Source organism: Cavia porcellus, unplaced genomic scaffold (genome assembly GCF_034190915.1).
Source record: "Cavia porcellus strain 051 isolate PalLab524CR breed Dunkin Hartley unplaced genomic scaffold, mCavPor4.1 scaffold_12, whole genome shotgun sequence".
Taxonomy (NCBI): Eukaryota; Metazoa; Chordata; class Mammalia; order Rodentia; family Caviidae; genus Cavia; species Cavia porcellus.
In genome coordinates this window covers 74,400,929-74,428,111 of record NW_026947495.1, presented here as the reverse complement: position 1 = coordinate 74,428,111, position 27,183 = coordinate 74,400,929, and the positions used below count along the sequence as shown (strand labels likewise).

At 37.1% G+C, this 27,183-nt stretch overlaps 1 protein-coding gene across 1 annotated transcript in view; it reads right to left on the bottom strand.

Moving 5' to 3' along the window:
• Nucleotides 1-1,357: 1,357 nt before the first annotated feature.
• Nucleotides 1,358-27,183, bottom strand: part of Col3a1 (collagen type III alpha 1 chain) — a 37,271-nt gene continuing 11,445 nt past the window's right edge. The window contains exons 5-51 of the mRNA XM_005007642.4: nucleotides 25,787-25,864; nucleotides 24,083-24,136; nucleotides 23,572-23,625; nucleotides 22,817-22,870; nucleotides 22,054-22,107; nucleotides 21,835-21,888; nucleotides 21,131-21,184; nucleotides 20,933-20,977; nucleotides 20,741-20,794; nucleotides 20,294-20,338; nucleotides 19,906-19,959; nucleotides 19,377-19,475; nucleotides 18,780-18,824; nucleotides 18,554-18,652; nucleotides 18,297-18,350; nucleotides 18,069-18,176; nucleotides 17,805-17,858; nucleotides 17,123-17,221; nucleotides 16,719-16,772; nucleotides 16,472-16,570; nucleotides 16,052-16,105; nucleotides 15,881-15,934; nucleotides 15,509-15,562; nucleotides 14,927-14,980; nucleotides 14,592-14,636; nucleotides 13,862-13,960; nucleotides 13,577-13,684; nucleotides 13,297-13,350; nucleotides 11,547-11,600; nucleotides 11,391-11,444; nucleotides 10,680-10,733; nucleotides 10,007-10,114; nucleotides 9,673-9,726; nucleotides 9,362-9,415; nucleotides 9,058-9,219; nucleotides 8,832-8,939; nucleotides 7,747-7,854; nucleotides 6,969-7,022; nucleotides 6,780-6,887; nucleotides 6,258-6,311; nucleotides 5,770-5,877; nucleotides 5,416-5,469; nucleotides 5,210-5,317; nucleotides 4,131-4,419; nucleotides 3,004-3,191; nucleotides 2,423-2,665; nucleotides 1,358-1,785 (exon numbers count right to left, since the gene is read on the bottom strand). Coding sequence (XP_005007699.2) covers nucleotides 1,639-1,785; nucleotides 2,423-2,665; nucleotides 3,004-3,191; nucleotides 4,131-4,419; nucleotides 5,210-5,317; nucleotides 5,416-5,469; nucleotides 5,770-5,877; nucleotides 6,258-6,311; nucleotides 6,780-6,887; nucleotides 6,969-7,022; nucleotides 7,747-7,854; nucleotides 8,832-8,939; nucleotides 9,058-9,219; nucleotides 9,362-9,415; nucleotides 9,673-9,726; nucleotides 10,007-10,114; nucleotides 10,680-10,733; nucleotides 11,391-11,444; nucleotides 11,547-11,600; nucleotides 13,297-13,350; nucleotides 13,577-13,684; nucleotides 13,862-13,960; nucleotides 14,592-14,636; nucleotides 14,927-14,980; nucleotides 15,509-15,562; nucleotides 15,881-15,934; nucleotides 16,052-16,105; nucleotides 16,472-16,570; nucleotides 16,719-16,772; nucleotides 17,123-17,221; nucleotides 17,805-17,858; nucleotides 18,069-18,176; nucleotides 18,297-18,350; nucleotides 18,554-18,652; nucleotides 18,780-18,824; nucleotides 19,377-19,475; nucleotides 19,906-19,959; nucleotides 20,294-20,338; nucleotides 20,741-20,794; nucleotides 20,933-20,977; nucleotides 21,131-21,184; nucleotides 21,835-21,888; nucleotides 22,054-22,107; nucleotides 22,817-22,870; nucleotides 23,572-23,625; nucleotides 24,083-24,136; nucleotides 25,787-25,864 — 3,942 coding nt within the window. The 3' untranslated portion in view covers nucleotides 1,358-1,638. The remainder of the gene's footprint in view (nucleotides 1,786-2,422; nucleotides 2,666-3,003; nucleotides 3,192-4,130; nucleotides 4,420-5,209; nucleotides 5,318-5,415; nucleotides 5,470-5,769; nucleotides 5,878-6,257; nucleotides 6,312-6,779; nucleotides 6,888-6,968; nucleotides 7,023-7,746; nucleotides 7,855-8,831; nucleotides 8,940-9,057; nucleotides 9,220-9,361; nucleotides 9,416-9,672; nucleotides 9,727-10,006; nucleotides 10,115-10,679; nucleotides 10,734-11,390; nucleotides 11,445-11,546; nucleotides 11,601-13,296; nucleotides 13,351-13,576; nucleotides 13,685-13,861; nucleotides 13,961-14,591; nucleotides 14,637-14,926; nucleotides 14,981-15,508; nucleotides 15,563-15,880; nucleotides 15,935-16,051; nucleotides 16,106-16,471; nucleotides 16,571-16,718; nucleotides 16,773-17,122; nucleotides 17,222-17,804; nucleotides 17,859-18,068; nucleotides 18,177-18,296; nucleotides 18,351-18,553; nucleotides 18,653-18,779; nucleotides 18,825-19,376; nucleotides 19,476-19,905; nucleotides 19,960-20,293; nucleotides 20,339-20,740; nucleotides 20,795-20,932; nucleotides 20,978-21,130; nucleotides 21,185-21,834; nucleotides 21,889-22,053; nucleotides 22,108-22,816; nucleotides 22,871-23,571; nucleotides 23,626-24,082; nucleotides 24,137-25,786; nucleotides 25,865-27,183) is intronic.

Sequence of the window (27,183 nt, the reverse complement as noted above, 5' to 3'; positions counted from 1 at the left end):
ATGTAAAGGGTGATATTTTGAAATATGCATACATTGTGAAAGGCAAACTCAAGTTAATTAATATATGCCTTACTTCACATACTATTTTGTATGAGGAGAACATACACACAAATGTATTCTTAGCAGTTTTCATGAGTATGGTACAGTGTTATTATCTATGGTCTCCACTTGATACAATAGATATCTTGAACTTATTTCTGCTATCTGAAATCCTTTGACTAAAACCTCTTCCACCTCTTCCTATCCAGAGACCCTAGTACACAATGTATTAATTCCTTTCTCTGAGTCAAACTTTTCTAGATTGCTCAAATAGGTAAACCATGTGGCATTGATTGTTCTTAATATTAGTGTTTTATTGGGTCCATTTTACTTTTGATGAATTATCAGTACTTTCTCTAATTATTCCCCTTTTGTAAGACACCAGTTTACTACTTTGCCATAACTAAGGACTGATCATTTTAAGCAGAATGATCCATTTTTCCATATGCTCCAGGGGTTCATCTAAAACTGCAGGATTTCCTACACAGCGTTTTCTCTATTCTGAATCTGTGTTATATTACTTCATCTTCTTAAATCATTGCGTTACTGAGCTACAGAGTTAGAATTTAATCTACTTTTTCATGAAAATCATGAGTTTCTAGGCAGAGACATTTATTTGTCAAATCTATGAATAGTGACAAAAACCAGGAATATTTATTTATGATATTTTATTATAGGTGTCTGTAAGGAAAAGAAAGATCAACAACCACATACAAGTTTACAAAAGAAAGCTTCAAAACATTCTTTGTGTTGTGACAAATGCAACCCAGTAATTGGTTTTATGTCACTGATTTTTACAGGATGAAGGGAGAGATTCTCCTATGGTATGTCAACTAATCTTTCTGAGAGGAGACAAATAGAGAATTGTCCATCTATGGTTTGCAGGTCAACAATTCTGATTTAGAATTTTAAAAGTGAAAGTACATTAGCACCATAACATGTATCGTTAAAGCCTTCCCAAATATTTGTAATCTTCATGAGCAATGACTAGAAAATAGAGAAGCACCTTGAAAAGCAGTTGGTATGATTAGAATAATGGCGACTTTAAAAATATTACTCTAACCCATTGCACTACACTGTATCTTTACCAATATCGTAGGATATTAACAAATGATGTTCACAAGTTTGCCCACTTATACATTGGTTTGGTCTTCTGAAACTCACAGAATTTATCTGTTTCTGACCATCTGAGGTAGTTTAAATAGGGAGGTCTTTCCTAATTTCATGTTTGACTGCTTCAGAAAGAAAGAGTATTTTTTAATGGTGAGCATAGTCATTGTTCCACAAAGGGATAGAATTCAAAGAATGTAACACGGTATTATTGTAGGAGTGTTGACGTTTATTTATTATAGCACCATTGAGACATTTGAAATTGGAATTGGTAAAAAAATAAAACAAAAAGCATTTGAACTGCATTTGGTGGAACAGAAAAAACACACATCCTTTCTTGTTTTTGTCAAATTATTCTTTTTTCCAAAAAAATTTTGGAAATAAATAACTGGAATTTAATTGGTCACCTGTACTGGTTGACAAGATTAGAACAAGAGGAACACATATGGAATGTGAAATTTTTGCAGGGGGCTTCAAACAGAGTTTGGCTTATAAAAAGCAAACAGGGCCAACGTCCACACCAAATTCTTGATCAGGACCACCAATATCATAGGGTGCGATATCTATGATCGGTAGTCTCATGGCCTTGCGTGTTCGGTATTCAAAGACTGTTTTGCTCCATTCCCCAGTGTGTTTCTGTATAAAAGAGCAAAAAAGCTTAGTTAGGACATTATAATTCCACAATTCCTCTGACTTATTGAGCTAGAAAATTTTCCTATTGTAAAGGAGTTCTCAGTGTATCATGTTATTTTCCATACATATGAGACTTGCTCTATTTCAAGTTATAATCCTTCCTGTTGCCAAATAATATTCTCAATCAAAAGTTTTGTCATAACTGAAGGTAAACCTAGCAGGGAGACTTCCATGTTCTGAAGCTGCCTAGTTCTGGTCTTTGTAAGCAGAGAGGTAGTCAGTTTACTAAGAAGTGTGTGGGTCTCTCGGTGCAATTTGCTAACATCAGCAGTGGGCCTCCGCCTTTGTCCATAAAAGTAAATAACAAAAGACAGATTCAAAGTCAATGTTTAAAATTTCATTAAAAGTGCAGCTATTAGACTAAGTCCATATAATATTGTGCAGATTATACAGCATAAAGTTAATTTTAATGCTGTATGGAGTTGTCTGATAAAGATGAAGTTATGGGTTTAAATTTCAACTTCTTTCAACTGGTTTCCTCCTAGGAGTTAAGATGTATTCAATTTTCATAGTATTTTGTAGAATAATAATACCAGATCTCTATAGCATGACCTGTGTTTATAAATACATTGTTACTTACAGTGCAACCATCTTCCAGAACTGTGTATGTGAATTTGCTGCTTCCTTCAGCCTTGAATTCGCCTTCATTTGATCCCATCAGCTTCAGGGCTTTCTTTACATTCCCACTGGCCTGATCCATGTATGCGATGCTGTTCTTGCAGTGATAGGTGATATTCTGGGAGGCCCGGCTGGAGAGCAGTCGAAGGTATGCCAACTGGACTTCGAGCACATCTTCAGGAAGTTCAGGGTTGCCGTAGCTAAACTGTGGTAGGAGACAAATAAGACTGATGAAGCATTTCGGTTGCAGCCTCCTATAAGGGCTGTGTGTAGTATTAGTGTGGGCTTTGCAGTACACACTGTTCTTATAAAATTGTACACTAATATATTTTTATTGCATGGCAGAGTAAAGATCATCAGAAGTAAAGGGAACGTGTTTACTCGCAAAGCAATTCAGTCTAGTTTAGCTGTTATTGAGAGAAACTTTAAAAAAGTCACCTGAATATATAAGATCATAACTTAGCTTTGTGATCAATGGAGGGAAGAACAAAAAATGTCAGGTAAGTATGGGTGACTCATCTTCAAAGGCATATGCTTTCTTACCTGAAATCCTCCATCCATGGACTCTCCAAACCAAACGTATTTCTTCTCAGCACCAGAGTCTCTCCACCAGTTTTTAAGTGGGACAGAAGGAGGACTAGCACTTAGGCAGGTTTCCCCGGTTTCCATGTTACAGAATACTTTGATAGCATCCAACCTACAGCCTTGGTTAGGATCAACCCAATATTCTCCTGCGGAGTCACAGTAAAGGAATAATTGGAATTGGTTATAAAATCCAATAGTGAAACTTGGACCAGCATGAATGTGTTTACTCATTAGATAAGGCCTTCAAGGTATTGACCACTAAGGTCTTTTATGTGTGGCATATAGAGAAACTTTAGGTTAAATCTGCAAGTTATCTATAACTTTAGGAAACACTGAAATAAAATACACCATTTTGGTTTTGAATAACGATGGACTAAGTCAAGGACTTCTGTTTAGTGTATATTATTTGTGGAAATTTCTTCATTTGAAAGAGATTGTTAAACAGTCAAAGTAATTTTACTTAATAATATAAGCTAGTTTCTAATTCAGATTTATTTCAATATACCCAACCCTAATTGATGGCTATTTTAATTAATTTGCAGAAATGACTCTGAGCAAATACAATGCTCAGAATCCATGTCAAGATATTTGAAAGCTTAAAATAATTTTTCTTTTCAGTGATAATTAATCCAGTGTTTATGAAAAATCTTAAACTACTAAAATATTCTACTCCATTCTATGTGATACTCTAAAATTTTGTCTCTAAATTTGAAAATTTTAATAGTTTATTACAATAAATTCTAGTGTAACAAATATCTAATCCAGTGATCAAATTATATTAAAATTATATACTTTTAATCCTAAGAACAGTGATAAAAATTCTTATTACATCATTTTGTGATGTTCAGCACATAAAACTACTATTGTATTAACATTTTTACAAGTATCTTTAAATTTTCCTGTATTTGAAATGTTTTGTGGTTATTTACATTATAATTTACATCTGCAGAGATTTTCTTCACTGCAATATTAAATTCAATTAATGTTATCTAAATATTATCTTGATTTCAAATTATTTTCCATCACAGTGAGAGTTTGCTCTAAGAATTCCTCATATAAGCTGCTTCAGAGAGTCCCACACATACCACTCTTGAGTTCAGGATGGCAGAATTTCAGGTCTCTGCAGTTCCTAGCAGGATTTTTGCGGGAACCATCAGGACTAATGAGGCTTTCAATTTGTCCATTGACAGATTTGAGTGAAGACATAATCTCTTCAGTGTTGATTTTTAAATCCATTGGATCATCTCCATAATATGGTGCAGATTTTTCACCACCTGCTGCAAACCCAGCAATGGCAGCACCCCCACCACAGCAAGGACCAGGAGCACCAGGTGGTCCAGGAGGGCCTGGCTGGCCTGGGTGGCCTGGTGAACCCTAAAATGGGAAAATGTTCATCATTGAAATACAGTCCTCTTTGGTCTCCCATGAAAGGCTATGTTACTAGGCAAGGAATAAATGCAATAAAAAATTTATACAATGTGTAACTATTCATTAATAAAAGTACTTGGCTGCTTTTGTAGTCATGTAATAACCCATGCAGAATGAGTATGGATCATCACCAAGAAGTATACTGTTCCACTTTGAAAGAGTCAGTAGTGTTTGACAAATTTTATTATAATATCCTTTGTGCATAAATGTTGTAAGTGAACAGCCCATGATGGGTGACTCTGACCCAACAGAGGAAATAAAATCAGGGATTTTAACTTTCTATTTTTGCACTGATGACAACTTATTTGTGTTCCAACAGTAACATGTGTAGCTTGTAGAGGTGAAAGTTTTACTTCCACTTGCCCCAGAGGAATGGAATAGGGAGGTATTAGGAATGATGGTATCCGTAGCAAAACAGAAACCATGCAAATTGTTATGCTAGGAGACCTTGTGTCTGAGCTCAAGGCAGACATGGCTCATTTGGGTCATTCAGCAGTATCATCAGCTCGACATGACAGCTATCAAGCTATAAGAAAAAAATTTCTCATTGTTATAGTGTGGTGAGAAATGTCTTAGTTGTGGGCAAGAATGTTTTGTAAAATCATTGTTCATTTTCTAAATAAAATGATTATGTTGTATTTAACTCAGTATTTCAGTTGAAAAATGCCACACATTATTTTTGAAAATCTGAAGCATACAGCAAATTAAATCCACCAAAGTGTAAGTGATGTCTCACCTCAGATCCTCGTTCACCTCTGTTGCCTCGAGGCCCTGGTGGTCCAATGGGACCAGGATGCCCACTTGTCCCATCTTTGCCAGGAGGTCCATTGGGTCCAGCAGGTCCCTAAGGGATAATCATGGTATCATAATTCTAGAATATTTTCCAGCAATGCAAACCTTATAAAAAATGTGAATCTTCCAATGTGTATCTGTGGTACTTACTCGGGGGCCTGCAGGTCCTGGACTACCAACAGCACCCTGGTGACCAGCGGGACCCTGGAAAGAAGGCAAGGATGAATATAGATGAAATTCTCAGGCTTGGGAAACTACATTCAACATCAGATCAGGAAACGTGATGTGGGAATCATCAATGACGTGCTATGCCTTTCTTTCTTCTGTTCCCTCATTGTTTCATGCTGCTCTTACAAATATCTCTTGCATCTCCTTTCTCCTATCTTCTAGCATATACTTTTAGAGATGAAACATTCTCTACCTTTAGCCTCTTTAGATTTTAACCCATCTTGCTCATCAGTTAAAATGGGCTGGAGGAGAGTTTCTAACAAGGGGTGAACTTACTGGGGAGCCGGGGGGGCCTGGATTGCCGGGGAATCCTCGATGTCCTTTGATGCCGTTAGAACCACGTTCACCGGTTTCACCCTTGTCACCACGGGGGCCTTGGGGACCCTTCAAAAATACAATTCATATTAATGTCATATGCACACATCGACATACTGGAAAGATAAAATAGATATTGTGGCAATTCAACGTATTTTATGACAGTCTATCATCTAGAACTCTCCATTAATAGACACTTCAGACATGGAACAATAAAAATTTTTCTGTGGTTGTTTTAATTTTGGAATGCTAATCCCAAAGCATCCCAATAATTGAAGTTTATATTCTTGATATCAAGGAATTTTTAGGACCACAATTGTTTTCAGTGTTATCAAAGAAGAGTTTATGTTTGTTCCATAATTATATATTTTGTCATCTTTTTCTGAACATGCCAGAGAATAGAATATGTCTTACACTGAACCACAAGTTAAAATTAAAAATCTACTTACAGGAGCACCTCGAGCACCAGCAGGACCAGGAGCACCAGCAGGACCAGCAGGGCCCTAAGGTGAAATCAAGCCAGTGAGCAAATACACAGGGAACTGTTTAAGCTTATCAAATACGTGTCACTCTCAAAAGTTACTGCTTTCACTGAGATGGACTGATTGCATGCATGATGTTACTGGAAGGCATTATTGCTTTGCCCTTTAAAATCCTTTCCCTGTCTTGAGAAGTGGATGTAGACAGGAAAGCTGAGCAAAGTTTTTGCTGACTCAGTCCTGCATTTATCTAAGAAACAGGCAGTCGGCTTGATTAACAATGTTTCAGGTTTTAGTGGTGAATTTTTCATTGCTGACTGCCAGCAAGACCTGGATCACTTTCACTAGACGTTTGCCTATGGGCTGACCAACCTAAAAGCTGAAAGAGAGCTGATTCTTGCTTGGCAGACCTGACAACTTGCCTTCTCCCTACAAATCTCTTTATTGAGGAAAACAGACCAGTAAAGAGAGACAGTGCTTATTAGAACTCACCGTTTCTCCTCTGTCCCCACTCTTTCCAGCTGGACCCACAGGACCAGCAGGGCCTGGATGACCAGGAGCACCAGGGGCACCAGGAGAGCCACTTTCACCACGATCACCCTGGGGACAAATTCACACATTGAAAAATAAATCCGGCAATCGATTGCTTCCTAAAACTCTTGGGCATGTCTTTGTGTATACCTTGCCACCAGGAGCACCATCTCGGCCTGGAAGACCGTCGGATCCAGGGTTTCCCTGATTTAAAAGAAAAAGGACAAAGAGACTCAAATCCCTTGAAATCTTCCAATACTATACAAGGCATTCCTTCTTAATTACGCAATATAGTTATCAAGGAAGGTGCAAAAAGGCTTCGGGGGCCTAAAACCTTAGCTGTTACAATGGGGGTTGGCTCCTCAGAGGCATAAGACCTGAACAAATAGGAAGCAAATCTGTAGTACCAAATTTCACAAGGTGGGCTGAGAAATGATCAGAAAAAAAGTCTAAAAAAGGTACTTAGAGGGGTCTACTATGTAAGTTTTGAGTAACAGACATCTGAAAACTGACAGTGGACACCTACATCTAATTAGCTCTATTTTTAAATGTATACAATTATGCTTTGTCAATGTAAAATGTTAATTCAAAAATGAAAAAGAAATAATAAAAAACCAATCACAGAAAACTGCAAACTATTTTCCTCCAGGGAAAATTGTAAATCAGGGCTCTTCTCAATAATTTACTAATTTAGAGATCATGTTTTTCTGTTAATATTATTTGTTGGATAGATAGTAATGGCTATAAGCCTTTTAGTTTATTATACATTATAAGAGAAAGAAGATCTATTATAGATAAAGAAGTAGAATCTGGCTATGTGATCGTATTTATCCTCTTAGACATTAATGATTTATTTGACTTGTCCTTTTAAATAAATCTCTAAAATTTCCCTAACTCATTAAAACATTGCCCAAGAATTGCTGCTTACGTCTCTTCCAGGTTCACCAGCAGCACCAGCCAGACCAGGAAGACCCTGGGGGCCAGGAGGTCCACGTTCACCATTGTGACCACTGGGTCCTGGCTTCCCATTTTCACCCTATACACAAAGGGAGAGAAGATTTTTTATTTTAATTAAGAAATCTGTTATCAGATCCCTTTATTTCTTGGGGGAAAAATCTTTTTTTTACTCAACTTCTCTGAAGATTTTTCTTTGTTTTTTGCTTTTGTTTCTTCTTAAAACTATGTGCACTACAGAGAATACATTGAGGAGAAGCAAGTATCTTACATTTCCCCACTTGCCCAGTGAGTCAGGAGGGCAAGAGATCAGTAATTACACTGGCTGTCTTAGTCAGAATGCATATTACCAAGACAGACATAGATATGGTATAGACACAGATATTGTGAGAAAGAATAATCCTGACCCATCATGAAACTATAGAGCCCATTAGAAGTAGGTTTTATTAAACACTTGTCTCTATGTGAAGCATATACTTAGTATATTTATTGCACAAATTGGATACACTTAATGATACATTTTAATTTCAACAAAATATTACCTTACAGTTTTTGAAAGAGTTTTGTCTTGATTTGAGCACTGATAACATGGGCTGCTACTCCCCTATTTACTGAATGAATATTTTAGACACTAAACAGTAGAAATCCATGGAATACTGGAGAGGGAAAATCATGAATGCAAAATGACTGGAGCAGTGGAATCATTTGTGTCAGTGAGAGGCTTTCAGATGTTTGTGATCTAATGTGATCTTCCCTTTCAAGACTGACAGTCAAAATTCTGCAGAAGGTTCCATTGTTCCTAATAGAGGTGTTGGACATGGCAAGATTTTTTTCTATATTAATTTGTGTACTTGCACTCAAGACTGCTTTGCTATGATTAATTTTATTTTTATTTCTAGAGCCACTGAACGTTTGTTTTTTGCCAAACTACAAATATAAAAGAAAGTCACCCCTCGGATACTTCACATCTATGATGGGAAACCTTTGCATACTTGACTGAAGCGATCACAGGATGTTATCAAAGGAAGTGAGAGTCCAGGGAAGGAGAATCACACTCACCTTGATACCCTGAGGACCAGGACTTCCTCGAGGACCTGGCATGCCTGGTGGTCCTGCAAGACCCCGTGCGCCTGGGACCCCTACGAGTCCAAGTGGGCCGGCAGATCCCTGTTAGGACAGAGAATGAAGACTCAGCTCATCCTCATCTGACTTAGTTTTCCTCTACTGAATCTATGTGGGAAAACAAAATAGTATTGTCATTCAATAGAGCAACAAATGCACTCACCGGAGGGCCTTGGGCACCGGGTGGGCCCTTCTCTCCTGGCTGACCAGCATCACCTTTTGGTCCAGATATTCCGGGACTTCCAGGAGCACCATTGTTACCTGGAGGACCTGGGGGCCCATCTTTGCCTGGGGCGCCACTGACACCAGGGGGTCCTGGGTTTCCCTATATAGAATTGTTTGAAATTTAAGTATTTACTTTGAAAGAATAAACTTTCTATTCCCTCTTTTACCTATGTTTCTCACTGCACAGATAAACACATCCTCTTTCAGAAATGAACGATGTAAAATATTTGAGAATAACTTACGTTACTGCCAGGAGGACCAGGAGGACCACGTGCACCAGGAAAGCCAGAAGCACCCTGTGAATGAGTAATACTTTTTAAAATTTCACAACTAGAACAAGTAGCTGTGCACTGTACACAAAATAAAGTATAAGAAATGTAACAGCATCTGTGTTCTGCCTTGAAGTTATTTCTGGTTTCCTCTGTTACCTTCATCACGTATGACACACCACTAACGGAGTGACACGGTTTTATACTTTCTAGCTAATGTCTGTAAAGCAGTTTGTGCACAGGTGGATGTATATTCTAGTGATGAATTCTTCGTCAATACTTACAGGGCCACCAGGACTGCCACGTTCACCCTTGACACCTTGGGGACCAGGAGGACCCTGTGTGAAATGAAACAAACAAAAAAGGATTATTAAGTATAACACCAAAATACAAATTTGAAATAAGCAATAAGCCTTTGAAAACCAGTAAAATCAGGAAGAGTTTAGAATGATGTGAATATTGTCATGTAGACTTCTAGGGCCAAGATTCAAAGTTGGGATTTTGGGAAAGCCTAGGAAGGTTATACTCTTTCACCATGACATGCTTTCTCCACAAGCAGTATTAAATTGTTGGTAACCCTAAGTGCTGCCCATGAGCAGACTGAGGCAGAGTACTCACAGCAGGCCCGGAACCGCCAGGGGGTCCTGCGATGCCAGGGGCTCCGCCTTCTCCCTTCTCACCAGGGGCCCCTCGTTCTCCTTTAGCACCAGGCTCGCCATTCTGTCCCTGTGGGCCGATACAAGGACCTGTTGGCTGACACCCTTACAGTACACTGGGCTCGTGGTTCTATTGAGAACATAGAACTCTTCCAGTGGAAAGATGTTGGAATAAAAGGAAGCTCTCCAATGTCATAGCAAAACGAAGTTAACTGAAGTATTTCCATGATGGAAGAAAAATATGGAGTAAACATAAGGTAGATGCTATTCACCATTAGGGAGAAAGTTTTTCTACACATTGTGTATTTGAAGTGAGTATCAGTAAACTCTTAAGAAGCAGATTTAGGGTGGATTTTAATATCATCAGATAACAAAGAATGTTAAAAATGTTCAGCACTTTTAAAGGTGTGGTGATGTTGTGGCCTTGTTATCCAGGTGTACTGACTGAACTGGTATTCTTATTTCCATTTTTAAAAGAGCAAGAATAGGAATAAGTAAAAAATAAGGTTAAAACAATTTCACTGGGAATGAGTGTTTTAAGACTAAACAAATCCTGACTTGTATTTCTGTTGAATTTTAGCAAGATGGTACTGTGTAAGGCTGTGTGATACATAGGTTTAAATGTTCTCACTTACAGGAGCACCAGGGAAACCAGCAGGTCCGGGGGGCCCATGTTCACCTCTTTCACCCTGAGGAGAACAATGCACAGGTTAGTTGTGTCCTGTCAGAACTGCATGCTGCTCTCTGTCATCTGGTCTTTTGCTGCAGTAGAAAATGTGCAAAGATGACTAACACGGCTTCACTTTTGAAGTCTTTCCCACTTAAAATGAACACCAGAAAAATTGATTTCCTTACGTCTCTGGCTCTTATATCCATAAGAAAATGTAATTTGAAAATGTTGAAATATCTAACACATCAGCCATCTAACTTCTAAAAATGTAAGTATCTTAAATATGGTAAAATAGTTAATTGAAAAGTCAACGGATTGATTTAAAACAAACACCTGCTCTGTGTTTTTCTTGAGTCTTAAACCCTGCAAGCAGAGAGTTTAGATCTAGAAAAAATCTCTAGAAATGCTTCTATAGGCTTAAGGAACACTCACTTTCATGTGCATATTGCTGTGCAATTTGTATATTTTTTCAGTAATTATTCAAGATAATAGGCATGTTTCAAATGACATCTTGTAGATTTTAGATTGATTTTAACATTCCCTTGCATGTCATGTTTCTAAAGCTAGACTCCAACACTGAGGCTCAGGTCCCCAGAGGGGAATTGCTAAAAAAACAGTAACACAAGCAACTGCTCTCTGTGTGGGGTCAAAAACCATGTTCAAAAGGTCTACTTACAGGGCCACCACGAGGTCCAGCTATGCCTGGAAGTCCAGGAGCACCACTTTCACCCTGAGAAAAAGAAAAACAAATGAATAGCAACATTGCCACTCTCCTGCATTGAAAAAGTCAATGATATTTTATTTTTTACTTCCAAACAGCATTAGTTGTTACCTTATCTCCAGGCTGACCAGCTGGGCCAGGAGGACCAATAGGACCAGTAGGTCCCTAAAGAAAAAAGAAGAATACTTTTAAAATTTTGAAGATAAATACCATGATTCCTCACATTAATCAAACAAAGAATATATAGACCTATCATTCAGCTGACAAAGTGGATAATATGATTTGTTTCATTGCTGGATGTGGTATTGAGAAGTGTCAGTACTAGAGAATTTAGTAAACATGAGATTTTACAGGGATGGACCCGGAAGATGATAAATAGTATTCAGCAACAGGTTATTCATTTATTCCTTTAGATCTACATTATAGAAAATAAATGAGATGAGATACAAAAGGTTACTGTAATAGCTCTAAAATTAAGGTGTATTCCTTTACTCAAATGGTTGATAACATACAATGTTTAACTACTCAAAGTGTTATCATGTATATTAAACTTTTAAATAGAAATTGGTTTGCCTATATTATACAAATAAAGCACTAGAATATTTTTGAGTCTGGTTCTATGTTGGCTAGGCTGGGGTCAAAGGATTCTCCTGCCTTAGGCTTTGGAATGAAGCTTAGTCATTTAGTTTGTCAGATAGGTTATAACTACTTACCTATCAAGTCTGTCAAAATTGAAGTACCTCTGAAGTTTCTTAAGATAGCTACAATAAGTTTAATACCTACATTAAGATAACTATAATAATGTAACACCTATGAATAGGCTTAAATTCAATAAACATAGTATTTAGGTCTTTCTAATGCTCCCAAAGTGGAAAAATATAGTTTAATTTATCATGAGTGGTTTTTGGAAAAAAATAAAAATTGAAGTAAGGGACATTTTATATCACATAATGTGCTTGTAATTTGCTGTAGTCATATCTAAAGGAAACTAGTGTTAAAAAATATATGTGTTGTTCAAACATGTTTGTTTTGACAAAGACTCACAGGAAGTTGCAAAGAAATGTACAGAAAAATTCTGTGCATCTTTCTCAGTCTCCCAATTTTAACATTTAAACAATTATAGGATAACATCAATACTAAGAAATTGAAATCTGCATAGTTCACACAGATTTAAACTACCATATAGTAGTGCGTATGTGTCTGATTATACAGTTGTCTCATATGTGTAGCCTGGCGTGACCAGTATCACAATCAAGATACTGAAAAACAATCATAATATTCTCTCTTGTGATATCGTACAGCCATATCCTCCCCTCACTCTCCCATTTCCAGCTCTTGGCAGCTGTTAATATGCTTTACATCTCTTTTTAAATTACGTTGTCTAATGATTATTACAGGGATGGAACCATGCAGTGTTACTGTTGGAGACTGACATGACTTGGCTTGTTGTCTTCAAGATCTGTATAAATTGAATGCATCACTAGCTCGTTCCTTTTTATTGCTAATTACTCTGCCATGATGTAAGTATACTGTAGATTTATCATGTTATTTTTAAGTGTTGCAAAGATTCCCCATAGCAACACTGACTGTCTTGGATTTTAGTAACTCTATGGTGCCAACTTGTGATCTTTCCTATGTGTTTGAGGTTTTTATATTTTCAGGTTGGTGCAAACACTGTCCAGTATTAATAGGTATAAATTGGTAATTTACATAATCAAATCATTGGGGTCTTTGTAATGCCCACAAAGTGGTAAAGTGTGGTCTAACTTATCGTGAGTAGTTTTTGAGGAAATCTTGAAGAATGGGATTCTCCCACATCACATAGACATCAGGCCTGATTCTCATAAGTGTGAACACTTACCCTTGGGCCATCTTTCCCAGGAGCACCATCAGCACCTGGACCACCTGGTTCACCCTGTCAAATGAAAGCCAAGGTCAGCAGGGGAGATATGCCAAGAAGAACAGCTTCCCTTAGTGGTCCTCAGATGATTTTTAGGGTTCTTTTTGGTAGTTATTTGGAATCACTCTCAATTTCCTTACAGTGAGATAGCATTAATTTTGCAAGTACATGGATTTATTTTAGTCTATAAAATCTATAGCATCTTTTTTTATTACATAATTAACAGAATACAAGCCAATACCTTTTCACCTTTTGGACCAGGACTTCCAGGACCTCCTCTTTCTCCAGGCATACCTTGCAGACCAGGAGTACCAGAAGCACCAGGTGGCCCAGGGGGACCAGCAGGACCCTGAAATCAAAGCAGACACAATACATAACAGGGGGCAGGCAGCATTTTTCCAAAATCTAGGAAAATAGTGGGGAACCTAAGGCCCTTCCTTGTGCCATAGCCAGCTGTTTGCTGTCACTGAAAGCTCTGAAAGGTTTGCCATCACTGGTCTGGGAGAGTTGAATTCTATGGAGTTACCTTTCCTCCTTCAGGACCTGGGGGACCAGCTCCCCCTCTAAGACCTGGAGTCCCTGCCAGTCCAGGAGGTCCACGTTCACCGGGGGCACCAGCATCACCCTGTCATAGGAAAATGTAATATTCGTGTTAGAAAATTCAATGCTAAAGATAAAACAAAACATACTCTAATCATAGTAGGCCACTAGGGCTTAACTTGTGTTTTTGAGCAGTTTGAAAAATTGTATATGAATAATAATCATTTGATCAATTGTATAGTGACTGCAAGTATAAAAGAGTGTAAAAGAGGAAATTCAGCTAAGTATTAACTGTCTTGGGTATTTCTTTTATGATTAATATTACTATATTATTTTCAAGTCAAAATTTACTTGTATAAGAGTTACATATATGTGTACTACAAGATATATATATATATCTACAAGACCAATTTTTTTAAATTATGCTATCAAAATAGGTTTCCTATAAAGAATCAATATATTGGCCATATTTTCCTTTTGAAACTTCAAGTCCATGGCTAGTTCTATTATGCTTGTTAAATTTAGAGAATTAGATGTTCCAGATGAAGTAAGCTTATTGCATGAGAAATACCTTGTCTCCCTAAGTGGATTCATCCAACACATGCAATGTTGCTCTTCTTAAGAAACATGAATCAAGCTTGTCATACTAGAAATGTGTCACTAATCAACTGCTCTATGACATGTTGAAGAAAGTAGAGGAAAACATGAAACATCACCTTGCCGCCGGGAGTTCCAGGTGCGCCAACATCACCCTTGGGACCCTAGGAGGTGGGTAACGCGTGATTAGGTCAGTATCAGAGTGCACAACATAAGCATGAGTAGCAGACACAGCTGAATTGTTTCCATAGATTATGATTGCTCAAATCTTGAAGCTGTGTGCTGTCTCTTTCTTTGGGTCTTTTCTGAAGAAATACAGAGTCTCTAGGGAACAGCTCTCTTTGAAAGCTAAATGTCAAAACTCAGATACAATGGCATGCAAATATTCAAAAGTTAATAACCAATGCTGTTTCTCCCTTGGATTCTGAATTTTTAAAACTGAAATGCAACTTACTGCTTCACCAGGCTTCCCATTTTCTCCTGGAGGACCGGCTGTACCAGGCAAGCCCTAGACAAGATGATATTTGTTATGATGTCATTTCAAACATTGCTTATGGAAAAGCTTCTCACATGTAAATGCATTCCTTTAAGATTGAAAATGGCTTTTGTGGTCTTTTTAGAAATAGAATACTTGTGCCACTCAAAGCCCATGAAAAACTTGTGAAATCATGTCTTAGAGACCATGTTCCGTTGATCTTTCATTTACAAAAATGTGTCAACAAAATGGCAAGATGAATTTAGTTTTATGAATTTATATTGTAATTAGAAACAAGTATATGGAACTATATGAGTTAAATCTTTTAAAATAATTGAATGTGTACATTCTGGAATAAGAGTTGAAGATATGACAATCTACTAACATTGATTGACAATTCAATGTTAGACAAGCCCACGGATTAAATTTAAGGTTAATTGTAATCTAGTAGAATCACAAAAATTAACTGTCAATCTGCTCAACAAATAGGAAAGAGGAAGTACAAATCATGTAACTGTCTGCTAAAAGCAAATATCCAGTGACATTTAACAAAGTTCTTACTTGTAATCCTTGAGGACCAGGGGGTCCTGGGTCTCCCTTGTCACCAGATGCTCCCTAGGAGGAAAAATATAATATACTCTATTACAAAATGTATTTTGTATTTAGCCTGCAGTAGACTTTTCAGAAGGCCCATATCTCAGGCTAGAAAGGAAAGATACAAAGCAAGGGGCAGTCAACACTGTGAAAGTGACCCAAATCATGTGGGTACCATATGTACTTCATGTCACAGTTACCTAGGTAACTACACAAACAAACTTCCCAATTGTTTTAGTAGCTCAGATGACATAGAGTTGGAGATTATATAATTTCTCTACTTTTCCCTCTGCCCAAAATCTCCCCCCTCAAATCTGTCTGCAAGCTGAGTATACTTACAGTAGGGCCTGGGGGGCCCTGAGGTCCGGTTTCACCATTCTTTCCAGGAGGACCCTAAAAACCACAATTCAAAGGGAAGCAGAGTTAATTCCAATAATAGAGAGAAGTTTTGAGTCCTGGTGTTAATGCAACTGTTAGAAGACTCGAAATAAATAGAGGAAAGCTACATACCGGAAGTCCAGGTCCTCCAGGGCCACCTCGTTCTCCATTTTTGCCAGGAGCACCCTAAAGAAAAAGTGACCAAATTTACCAGTTCTATAAAAAAATTAGTAATCATATGGATATTATTTCCAACTATTTATGACCTGCTTCCTTCACACACACCCACCCACACACACACACACACAGCACTAATACACATGCACATATAACCAATTAAACATTTAGTTTTTTTCCTACATGCTATTTGATTTGCGTAGCCTTTTTCATGTTTTGAAAGGGGAATGAGTCTGAGCCATCTCTAAATTTTCTTATGGAAATTAAAGGGCTTCTGTCATACATTTCTTTTTTTATGTTTGATGTTTTTATTGGTTTATGCTTGCAGTATATATCTGTCACATATTTCTTGAAAAAGTTAATAAAAGCACTCACATCATTTCCTTTGGGACCAGGGAAACCCATGACACCAGGCTGACCTCGGGGGCCAGATGGCCCAGGAGGGCCAGGGCGACCACTTTCTCCTTGACTTCCCTAGAGAGAAATGCAACTGTATTATTAAAGGTTTCACAAATACTGACCAAAATCTGCAATGCATGTGGACATATATCAATCCTATACCCAAATACGTATTTTATCCTGTTATTGTGTTTGTAAAATGACATCTTAAAAATATACGTACAGGAGGCCCTGGTTTCCCATCATTGCCTGGTCCTCCTGGGCTTCCGGGAGCTCCCTAAATGAAAGAAATCAACTGTCAGGTGATTTAAAACAAAAGTTTTAAGAATACAACACTTTATTTGTAAAACTTGAGTTTCCATTTACATATGTAGCTTCGTGCTTGGACACTTTTTTATTAGTCGATTGTTCTATTTTGTATTCTTCTTTGATCTACCCTGACTTTTAGGACTTTGTGCTTGCCAAGCAGGCGCTTGTGCTGCTGAGCTAAATCCCCAGGCCCAGCTATGTTTTGCTTTTCATTGAACTCCATGAAAGGTATAGTCTGAATGAATATTTTGGATCCATCTTGACTTGTCCTGCCTTCTTTGTACCAAATTAAAGTATGATTCAAACATTTTTCCATACCCTCATGCCCGGAGTTCCAGGGGCACCATCTCGGCCAGGTTCTCCAGCCGCTCCTCTGGGTCCTGCAGGGCCTGGTCCACCACGCTCCCCAGAGGGACCCTACAGGGCCCAATAAATAAGTGAATCTTTAAAAGTTTTCACTGACCTAGATATCAATCATATTTCAGTTATAACTATAGAATTTACTTGGCCTCCTAATGATAGCTAGTATGTTGTTGACATTTTTGATATAAAATAATCATCATCTCACACTGGACTGCTATATTTTAAACAAACTTTTTGAAAACTATGATGAATACCACATTCTGAAAACAAAAAAATTGTTGGGTTTAATGTATTTCTGTGCATTTAAAGCCTGGTGTCTTTGATGGTATGAAATCATATTGCGTATCACTGTAGAGTTTCAAACATCTTTCAGACATTTTAGTTTACCTTATTCTTGCAATGATATTAAATAATTCCAATCTACAGATAAGTTCAAGGATCTCAGAGAGACAGACTTGCTTCAGTTAAAAAGCAAGGGAGCACATAAATAGGGATCAAAATCGTTTCACATTGATTATTATTTTTAATATAAATACATTTCTTTCAGATACTGAGGTTTGGTCATAGAAAAACATATAAAAGAAACACTTATTTTTTCATATTACTATTTAGGAAAGTAGAAACTGAAGTTGTCTACCTTTTCTCCAGCAAGACCAGGGGGTCCAGCAGGTCCTCGGAATCCAGGGGCACCCTGGGCATAACAAAAGTCAAACACTTCAGCATAAAGAAGGAAAACTTTTCATAGGCTCTAAGCAGCAATATATCCATTGTCATGTCATAAAGCAATTTACACAATGTTTGGGAACAAACATTCAAGAAACCCCTGGAAGCCTCAGGTCGAAGGCGAAGTTTCCTCCGGGTGGTGGCGCTGTTTTTTCTGAGATGCTGCCCGGAAACGTACCCTTTCTCCCGCAGCACCGGGCAGTCCGTTCGCTCCAGGTTCTCCGGGGGATCCATCTTTACCATCTTCACCTTTGGGTCCGGGAATACCTGGGGAACCAGCTTCACCCTGAAAAGTGACGGCAGTATAAAGGAATTATTATTAAATTTAGCTGCAGCATTTTGAACCGTGAGCTTCCTGTGTTGGAGTTTTCTAAGGAATAACCAAACGGGAGGTGCTAACACTTACGCGTTCGCCCCGTGCTCCTGGATCACCTTTGGCACCGTTCTTACCAGGTTCACCCTAAAATTAAACAGATTTTTATTTGCAAACAGGTAGGATTCGACTAATAAAGTCATTACTGGCAAGACATAATTGAGGGATAAGACTAGATTACAATCAACCTAAATTCAACTGAAGGGGGCAAAACATTTTGGAAATGAGTATTTTTGTGGTGGGAGTTAAGTGCACGGCTTGCAGGTGACAAAGAAAAAGAGGCGACTTACTGGACTACCTCGCTGCCCCGGAGCACCATTCGTACCAGGTGGTCCTGCAGGACCTCGGGCTCCCATCAGACCCGGGGCTCCAGGAATACCAGCGGGACCCTGAGAACAACCAAAGAACAAGGTTAGCCAAACTCGAACTTTCCTTTCTGAATATGTCACCGAAATATCACACATCTAACGCATGCGCGAATGGACCTGGGGTGCAGTCCGTCCCGGGGGAGCTTACCATTTCACCTTTACCCCCTGGACTGCCATTGCTCCCGGGGGGGCCCTGCGGCACACAGAGAAGAGCTCATATTAGTGATAATGCAAATAGTGTTTATGCATTGCATGTTTGTAAACTGACTTATAAAATATATTGGCAGGCATTGAATTTTATAGAGAAGTGAGTACTCTCCAATAGTAGCATATTATAAAATGTAGGCAAAAGAAATACCATGGTTTACATAAATTAAATATTATATATACTTGGTGCAAATTATTACATAAGACAGAAACAGGAGAGGCTTTAGGTTTTGTTACTTTTCTGACTACTTTTGATTGATGATTTTAGGGCACATCCTTTAAAGTATTATCAGTACAGTACTAGTCATCCTCTATTCTGCATTGTAGAAACATCTTTCATAAATTCTAGGATCTGCAACCCTCAAAAGCTAGCATTTCCCTGCTAAGAAAATCAGTATGTGTCACAATAGAATCACTGCAGGGAACTGAACTACACTTTTAGAGAAGCTGTTTTAACTGGCAGCACCATCAAACCATGACCTTCCATGGTGCAAATGTGGAAGCGTCCTTCTTCTTAACTGGCGAGTCCACTACTTACAGGAGGTCCCTGAGCACCGGCATGTCCCTGAGGTCCAGGTTCTCCTCTGGCTCCTGGGGCTCCACTTGAACCAGGGGACCCTGCAGGCCCGACTTCGCCCTAAGGGATAAAACTCCAGGTAATGTAGTAGTTTTTCCTGGATACCCGTGGTCACTTACTCTACCTGTCAGCTGTTTAAACACATCTGCTAAAAACTAGCACTATGATCATGTACTGTAACTAAGCTACAGAATCACTAATCATAAAGGCAGAGAAAATGGTAAACATTGCCTATGACTCTGTCATGTATGTTCTCCAGAAAGAGCCCACAACGTATTAGAAAGAAATCATCAGAAGACGTATCAGGATGTTAGGGAGAAACAAAACAAAACAAAACCCTACCTTTAGAATCAACAACATGGCTCTAAAATTCTGTGTAGGTAAAGGCTGCCCACTTGACTTGTCAAGAAGTCATTTATAAGAAGTAATCCTGAGCTTTTCTGTTTTCACTAAAATATTTTTATATTGTTCTATACAAGTATATGCATACCTTAGCACCAGGTGATCCAGGGAATCCTGCAGTTCCAGGGGGCCCAGGGGGACCCTGAAAAAATTAAATACAATTTCAAGAGCTGCTAAGTAAATGAAACCTAACACTAGCAAACAATGTGTGAGTACACTCAGATAAAATACAGAGGACTCCTATGTATATAGAAGTAGTATTCATCATGAATATTACAATAATTATGTAAATTATAGAAAAACAAGCAGATGTTTATATATAGTTTCTAGTGTTAAGTCTGTAACAAAATAATTATCTTTCAATTATAAAAATAGTCAACTAAAAGTTACTAAATGAATTAGAAGTGTAAAACAACCTACAATCTAGAAACTCACATTACCCCGGAACAAATCAGAGGTAGATAAAAGTTACTTACTGGTTGACCGTCACTGCCTCGAGCACCATCGTTACCGCGAGCCCCCTAAAAAGAAAGTTTATGTCAAGTATCTTCTTACTTATGAAAGGCTGGTCAGAGATAACACAGTGACTAAAACCCAAATTCAAGTGAACTGAGTTTTCATTGAGTAATTTAAAATCTCCTTAGTAATTATATATATTTACTATCAAATTATAAAAAGTTCTGATGTATGCAAAAAGATAAAACATAGGACTGGAGCCTGTGTTTTTAGGACAATGTAGATCACACATGAGCCAACCTCCATGGAGATAATAACTATAAAACTCTTACTCATTTCTGTATAATTATAGCTAACATTTATGGAGGTGACTTTCGTATAGCTTTGGAGGAAGAAGAATTTCCTGAAGATTTTCACAGCCCTGAGACACTGCTCTGGGGTGTCATCGTACAGTGGACAATACTCACTGCAGCCCCAGGAAGTCCAGGTCGTCCTCTCTCACCAGGAGCCCCTCTTGGACCCTAAAGAGGAAAATTGAATGTATGATCTTACTTTAAACTTGACATGTACAAGAACAGTTGGGAGAAAGCGAAGACTTCGCTGGGTTCCACGGAAGTCAGTAGCAATACTGAAAATTATATGATAAGCAGCATAATTACCATGGGCCCGGGAGATCCATTTTCACCTGGAAGACCATTTTCACCCTACAGAGATGTAAAGTATGTTATTATTTTATATATCACTGAGACAACTGTACATCTTTAAAACAATATTGTGTTATATCAAACACTTTGAAACCTGAGACTGCGATGCATTTTGGTAGTAGGAAATATTTGTAAGCTTTTTATTTTATTCACCTTTAATCCAGGAGCACCTGTTTCACCTTTTTCTCCATTTCGTCCATCAAAGCCCTAGAAAACATACAACATAGTAAGAATATTGAAATCTCTTAATAATCCAAAACGGTTGGTAAATTTCACATTACATGTCTATTATTGGATTTTACTACATGGCACCATTTGCAACTAATTTGAATAATATAAAATATTTCAAATGGATTGAAGATAGTTGATATTGATTTTATAGCAACAGATCTAAAATTGGTTAAAAAGTACAATTTGGCCCAATTAAAAGTTTTACTATAGAGTAGTAAATATCAATTTTATAGATTTTATTTTTATGAAGTTAATAGATTTGCAATGTGATTGAATCTACCTCAAGTTTATGTAGAATAAAAGTGCTTAATTCAATCTATAATTTATACCATGTCAAGTAATAATGCATAATTAATAAGGTATATTCAGTTTTTTCTGATAGTCACAGTAAAAAATGTAAATGTATTCTTTGCCAAGGCTTTTCATACAAAATCAGCTCACTTGTTTTTGCAGAAAATAGATAGTTTGTCAATAAATAAAGCTGATAGTTTTTTTTTTTAATAAAAACAAATCATCTAGTTGTCAAATCAGCTACTTTTGACTTATACTCAATTGCTCAATACACTGATCTTCAGAGTAAACATATCCAGGCAGAAGAGCCTGTAGGCACTGGAAGCTCTACTCACCCTGTGTCCTTTCATCCCAGGGAATCCGGGCATGCCAGCTGGGCCTTTCATACCCTAAAATTAATTATGGAGAAGATATTAACAGACTTCCAAATGGCATCAGAACTCAGTAGTAAAATGCCTTCTCATTTTAAGTCTAATTCAATTTAATGGCACAATGATTTTCAAGCTAAGATAACTGTGATCACTTCACTCCTCTATGAGAGACTGAAGACTTACCGGAGGGCCAGGCAATCCTCGTTCTCCAGGTCGCCCTGGTCTTCCTGATTCTCCCTAAATAGAGAAATGAAGAATTTTTAGGGGCTTGTATGAGAAAAAATAGATTGCAATCAATGGCTGATCTGGTTAATTTACATTTTTCCTGAGGGAATCATTAAAACTTTTGCAGTGCATATGTACTTGTGAGATCACTTTTCTTAGCAGAAAGATTATCTTGCACAAACTTAGAAAGAAATACAGCAGGTTGTCTCTCATCACTGAAACATGATCCTTTCTCAATACAGCAAATATTTGCCATCAGATTGAATAAAAGGAAAGGATGGTATTATATTGCAGGTATTTATAAGTCATGAAACACATACGTATTGAGATAAATGTTTTAACTACAAAGTGGACAGAAAAAATTTATATTTCTCTTCCAGCTAAATAGTACATTCACTTGAGTGAGTCCTTGCTTGTCACTGTTGTGCTGGGGATGAAACTCAGGGGCTCACACATTCTAAACAAATGATCTGTACCACTGAGACCATGAAGTCAAGGAATATGTCTGGAGATTCTCTTAGCTTAGAATTCAAGAATTGGTGTATGCAGCAATGTTACAGTCATACCATACAGATTTGCAACATTACTATGAGCTAAAATAATAAGACAGAAACAATTTTCAAACATTTTCCCTTCTGAGATTCTCACAAACCAAGTATGCTATTTGGAATATATCAGGCTGACCTTTGGTGTATCCCCCATTCAATGCTTAAAAACTTACATCTTTTCCAGCAGGGCCAGATGGACCTATAGCACCAGGAGGTCCCGGAGGACCCTAAAATCAGAAAATAAAGAATAAGTACATTTGGACAATTTTATGTTACACTTATTACTCTATATGATGTGCATTTTGGAAGGAACTTCCTTTTTCAAAAACATTTTCAATGTTTCTCACCATGAAAAGAGCTCTGAATTACTATTTTATGTTTTATTGTATCCAATCCTTATTGTTTACTAAACTGAATGAAAATTAAAAGCATTATATATCCAAATTTTGTATGCTTATAAGTTTGAATGTACTACAAATATAATTTATAATTAATTCATATATTATATTTACATAACTCTACTTATTTATATAGCATATCCTCCTGGAAGCTTATATAGATTATGCTTCTTTTCTATTACATTAAAAATGTGTATCTAAAGAATAGAGTGAATCTAGAGTACAGCGAACTCGATAAATATAGATATATTGAATAGTCACAGAAATGAAATCTATATTTAATAGATAAGGCTTGAGCCAACTCTAGGAAGTACATTATTGTGATAGTTAATTAAAGAATCCCTAAGATCCTCAAAATCCATTCAAACATCATAAAATACTTCTTACTGTATAAAAACATAAGCACAAATGTAATGTACACTACACCAGGACTTATGACAGTGCTTGAAAACAGGGTAGTTTCTGTACAGAAATTAAATCGCCTGTATTAAATTGTCAGTTTGTTGAATGATGATTTAATTGCTACTTACTGCAGGACCAGCTTGCCCAGGTTCACCAGGGGGACCTTGGTATCCTGGAGAACCCTAGTAAATGGAATAATACGTAAATATTTCTGAGGTGACGATGTATACATGAGTCACGACATCTCCATGATAGTAAGAAAGCAGAATTTGTGCATGTAATTTACAAATGTGATTCCAGTGTACACAGGATTGGAACCAAATTTTTTGGATCTAAACAAAGTTTAAATGCATTCTATTCATTTCATTCCACTAAAACAGAATTGTTTGAAACATCATTCCACATTGCATGCAAATACAACATGTCGCTTAATTTTACCAAGGTTTTAATTATGGAGAATCGCTGGTAGAAAGTAATTAATTGTGGTACTTCATTATATTTTTAAAAGAATGATCAGTCTTTTGATTGTGGCTGCTCCCACTTAATGGGGGATTACATAGGCTAAAATGATTCAATTCTGGTAGGATCTCTTGATTTGCCCATTCATGAAGAAGAAAGCACACTGAAATCTCTACTTACAGGGGCACCAGGATGACCAGACGAGCCAGGGGGACCGGGAGGACCTGGGGGACCCTGGAAAATAATTTTGAATGATAAATACAGAACAAATGAGTATAAAATATACTTTACCTATTCCAGGAGATAACTATAAAAATACGATACAGTTATCTTTAAAAATGCAGCTATATATCACTATCTGATCGGCAGTGAAGAACTTAGTAAGAACACATCAATGAGATTATCCGAGTGACTACAATAATTACTACATTGTATAAGATGCATTAATCTTTAAGTAAGACAACACAAAATTTATAAAAATATGTGCAAAATGTTATGAGAATCCTTGCTATGGTTGGATTATATTACACTGGGAAAGAAACCATTTCTTGCATAATAGCCAAACGCAGATTGGAATAATCTTTGTCTGCATCTTATAAATTCTATGATTCAAGTTTCTAAAATAATAATGTAAATAAAACCAGAAACTTGTAACTGTATTGATATGGATAGCACAGAGTTACACCAACATGTAGATTTAGATTCACATGTGAATCATATGCAGGAATACAATAATTCACAACAAATTGATTCAGCTTTCAGAAATACAAACCAAACTAAGCAACTGGTTTGTAGCATGGTGGACATAAATTTGTGGAACAGTAGTTTTTAATTACAATGTTTTCCTATAACCACTTTTCTGAAATATCAATAATTGATGGTTTTATTTAGTTTTGTATGTCTTTAAAGAACAAATTTATAATGTACTTAAGGCTTAATAGTCATATAAATCAATATAATTCTTCCTGTGTCTTTGAAAGATATAAGAAACTCACAGCCCCTAAAACTTTATAGATTAATAAAAATCTCATTTTGCTGTTCATCTTATATCATTACCAAAGTTATTTCTTTAACAAGTCATTTGGATCTATTGGCAAAATTTTGTTTTCTCTAGTTCTGGAAGTTACATAGAAGTCCAGTGATGAGAATGGAGGTCCACAATGAGCTTACAGAATCCAGTGCCATGCTTCAGTTTTGCTCATATGTCTGTTACTTATGATGAAATTATAACCTTTTTTTGTGTTGGTTCTCCTGAGACACTTTTCTAAAACAAGGATCATTTACACAGACCACTGCATTATCTTGAATGCATTCCTGGGCTTCAATTGTTATTTGCACCTATCAAATTTCTAGGTCATTTCCTCTGAAGATGGTCCTTCAGCATGAGAGGAAGAACTATCCTCTACAGTAGATAAACTTAAAAATCAATGAATTCTGAAAGTATTGATAGTAGATTTGAGACTTGGAGGTGTGACAAATCGTGACATTGAACGTTGCTTGCACTGTCAGCTGGAAAGAAGCACTGAATGGGTGAAAAGGTATAAAATAGGAGTCTGAACAATGTGGTTGAGAAATATAAAGCAAAACATAACAACATCTGATGGCACTCAGAATATAGGTGTGCAAGAAGTAAGCATGCTGGTGAATGAGCCCTGATCCAGGGAGGTGGTCAGGACAGGATGTGGCGGGACAGGCAGGACACAGGGAATGAGTGACAACAGGAGAAACACAATAATGGGACTGTTTGCCTTTGTGATCTTAATAGAGAATACACTATTTTGTGCAATTCTTTGAAAATACTGTATTTCTAAAAAAAATCATTTAAGATTTAACAAGCCAGAGTCTATATAATTCTCTACAATGCTGAGAAAAATTAGTACGTACAACTGGCCCAGGATAGCCTGCGAGTCCTCCTGGTCCTCCAGACTTGACATCGTAGGAGTCAAACTGTGGAGAATAGTTCTGCAGCAAAGAGACCAGATAGACACAATTATTTTAATATATAGATCATAGTTGTTTGCAAAAGTATTTAGAGAGAGTGTAAGTAACACATTCTATTCACTGATGAAGGTTTCTGCATACCAACAATGTGCTATACATTAATTTTTTGTTTTACCTATCTCTCTCTGTTTTTTTCTTATTTTATTTTTTAAAAATTCTTTCAGTACTGGGAATTGAACTCAGGACTTTGTGCTTGCGAGGCAGGTGTTTATACTGCTGAGCTATATTCCCAGCCCTTCTATGGCTTTAAATATTAGACACACAAAAGCCTTGGTTCCATAATGCATGGACATTTTAAATAACCATATTCAACATTCTTCCCTCCAAGGTTGACCCCATATACAGCACTCTTACTGTAATCATTGTTTCTAAGAATTATTTATAACATTACAACCATAAAAGCAAAGACTACTTGAGGATGAAAGAGTTTAAATGATCATAAAATCCAACCTTCTTATTTTAAACTGAAGTCAAATTACTTTTTCAAATAGTTAATGCAGTGAGCAAAATTTAAACTCTTTGATTTATTAATATCTTACAAGCTGCGTGTGAAAGTAAGCATCCTCATAGAAGACAAGAAAAAGAATAGAAAAAGACTCACATGCTAATTGAATTTCCTTGGAGATTATTTTATTTTGGGTTGTAAGTTTACAGATAGGTCCTGTTTGATTAAGGATACACTAAATGATGCATTTTGATTCTGGCAAAAATGCATTTTGAAAAGCATTTTTAAATTTATAAAGATTTGTGCATATATGTTTTTTAATTTTGCCGCAATCTGTTAGGCAGAGATTTTGCCCTGTTCATTTGTTTAGTTGTGTGTTTTACAGGTAGAATCGATTGGTTATCGCACTTTGGAGGAGGAAGAAGAGCGCCAAATACTTAGCAAAAGCAGTGATCTGGGTATAACCAATCCAATTGCTTTGAGGACAGTGAACAATGTCCACAGCTCTTCAACTGATTTTCGTTCAGGCTTTTCAGAATTTTACCACTGGTGTTAAAAGAGGGATAGGACAGCTGGTAAGACTTCCTAAATTATCTAGGTTGATCATCTGGTGCCTGATAGTTCATTCCTATAATCTAGTGAGTATGTTATCTACAGGCTGAGAAGCTGGGAGAATTTGCAGAAGCAGCAGCAAAACTATTAGCATGATGAGGAAAGTGAGTACTCTCAAAGTTGTTGGAGTAGAACCTAACACATGTAAGGATTTATTAAGTGCATAGAACTAAAAAGCAGATATAAAGGACTCATAATTGTGAGCCACAGCAGAGGCTAAAGA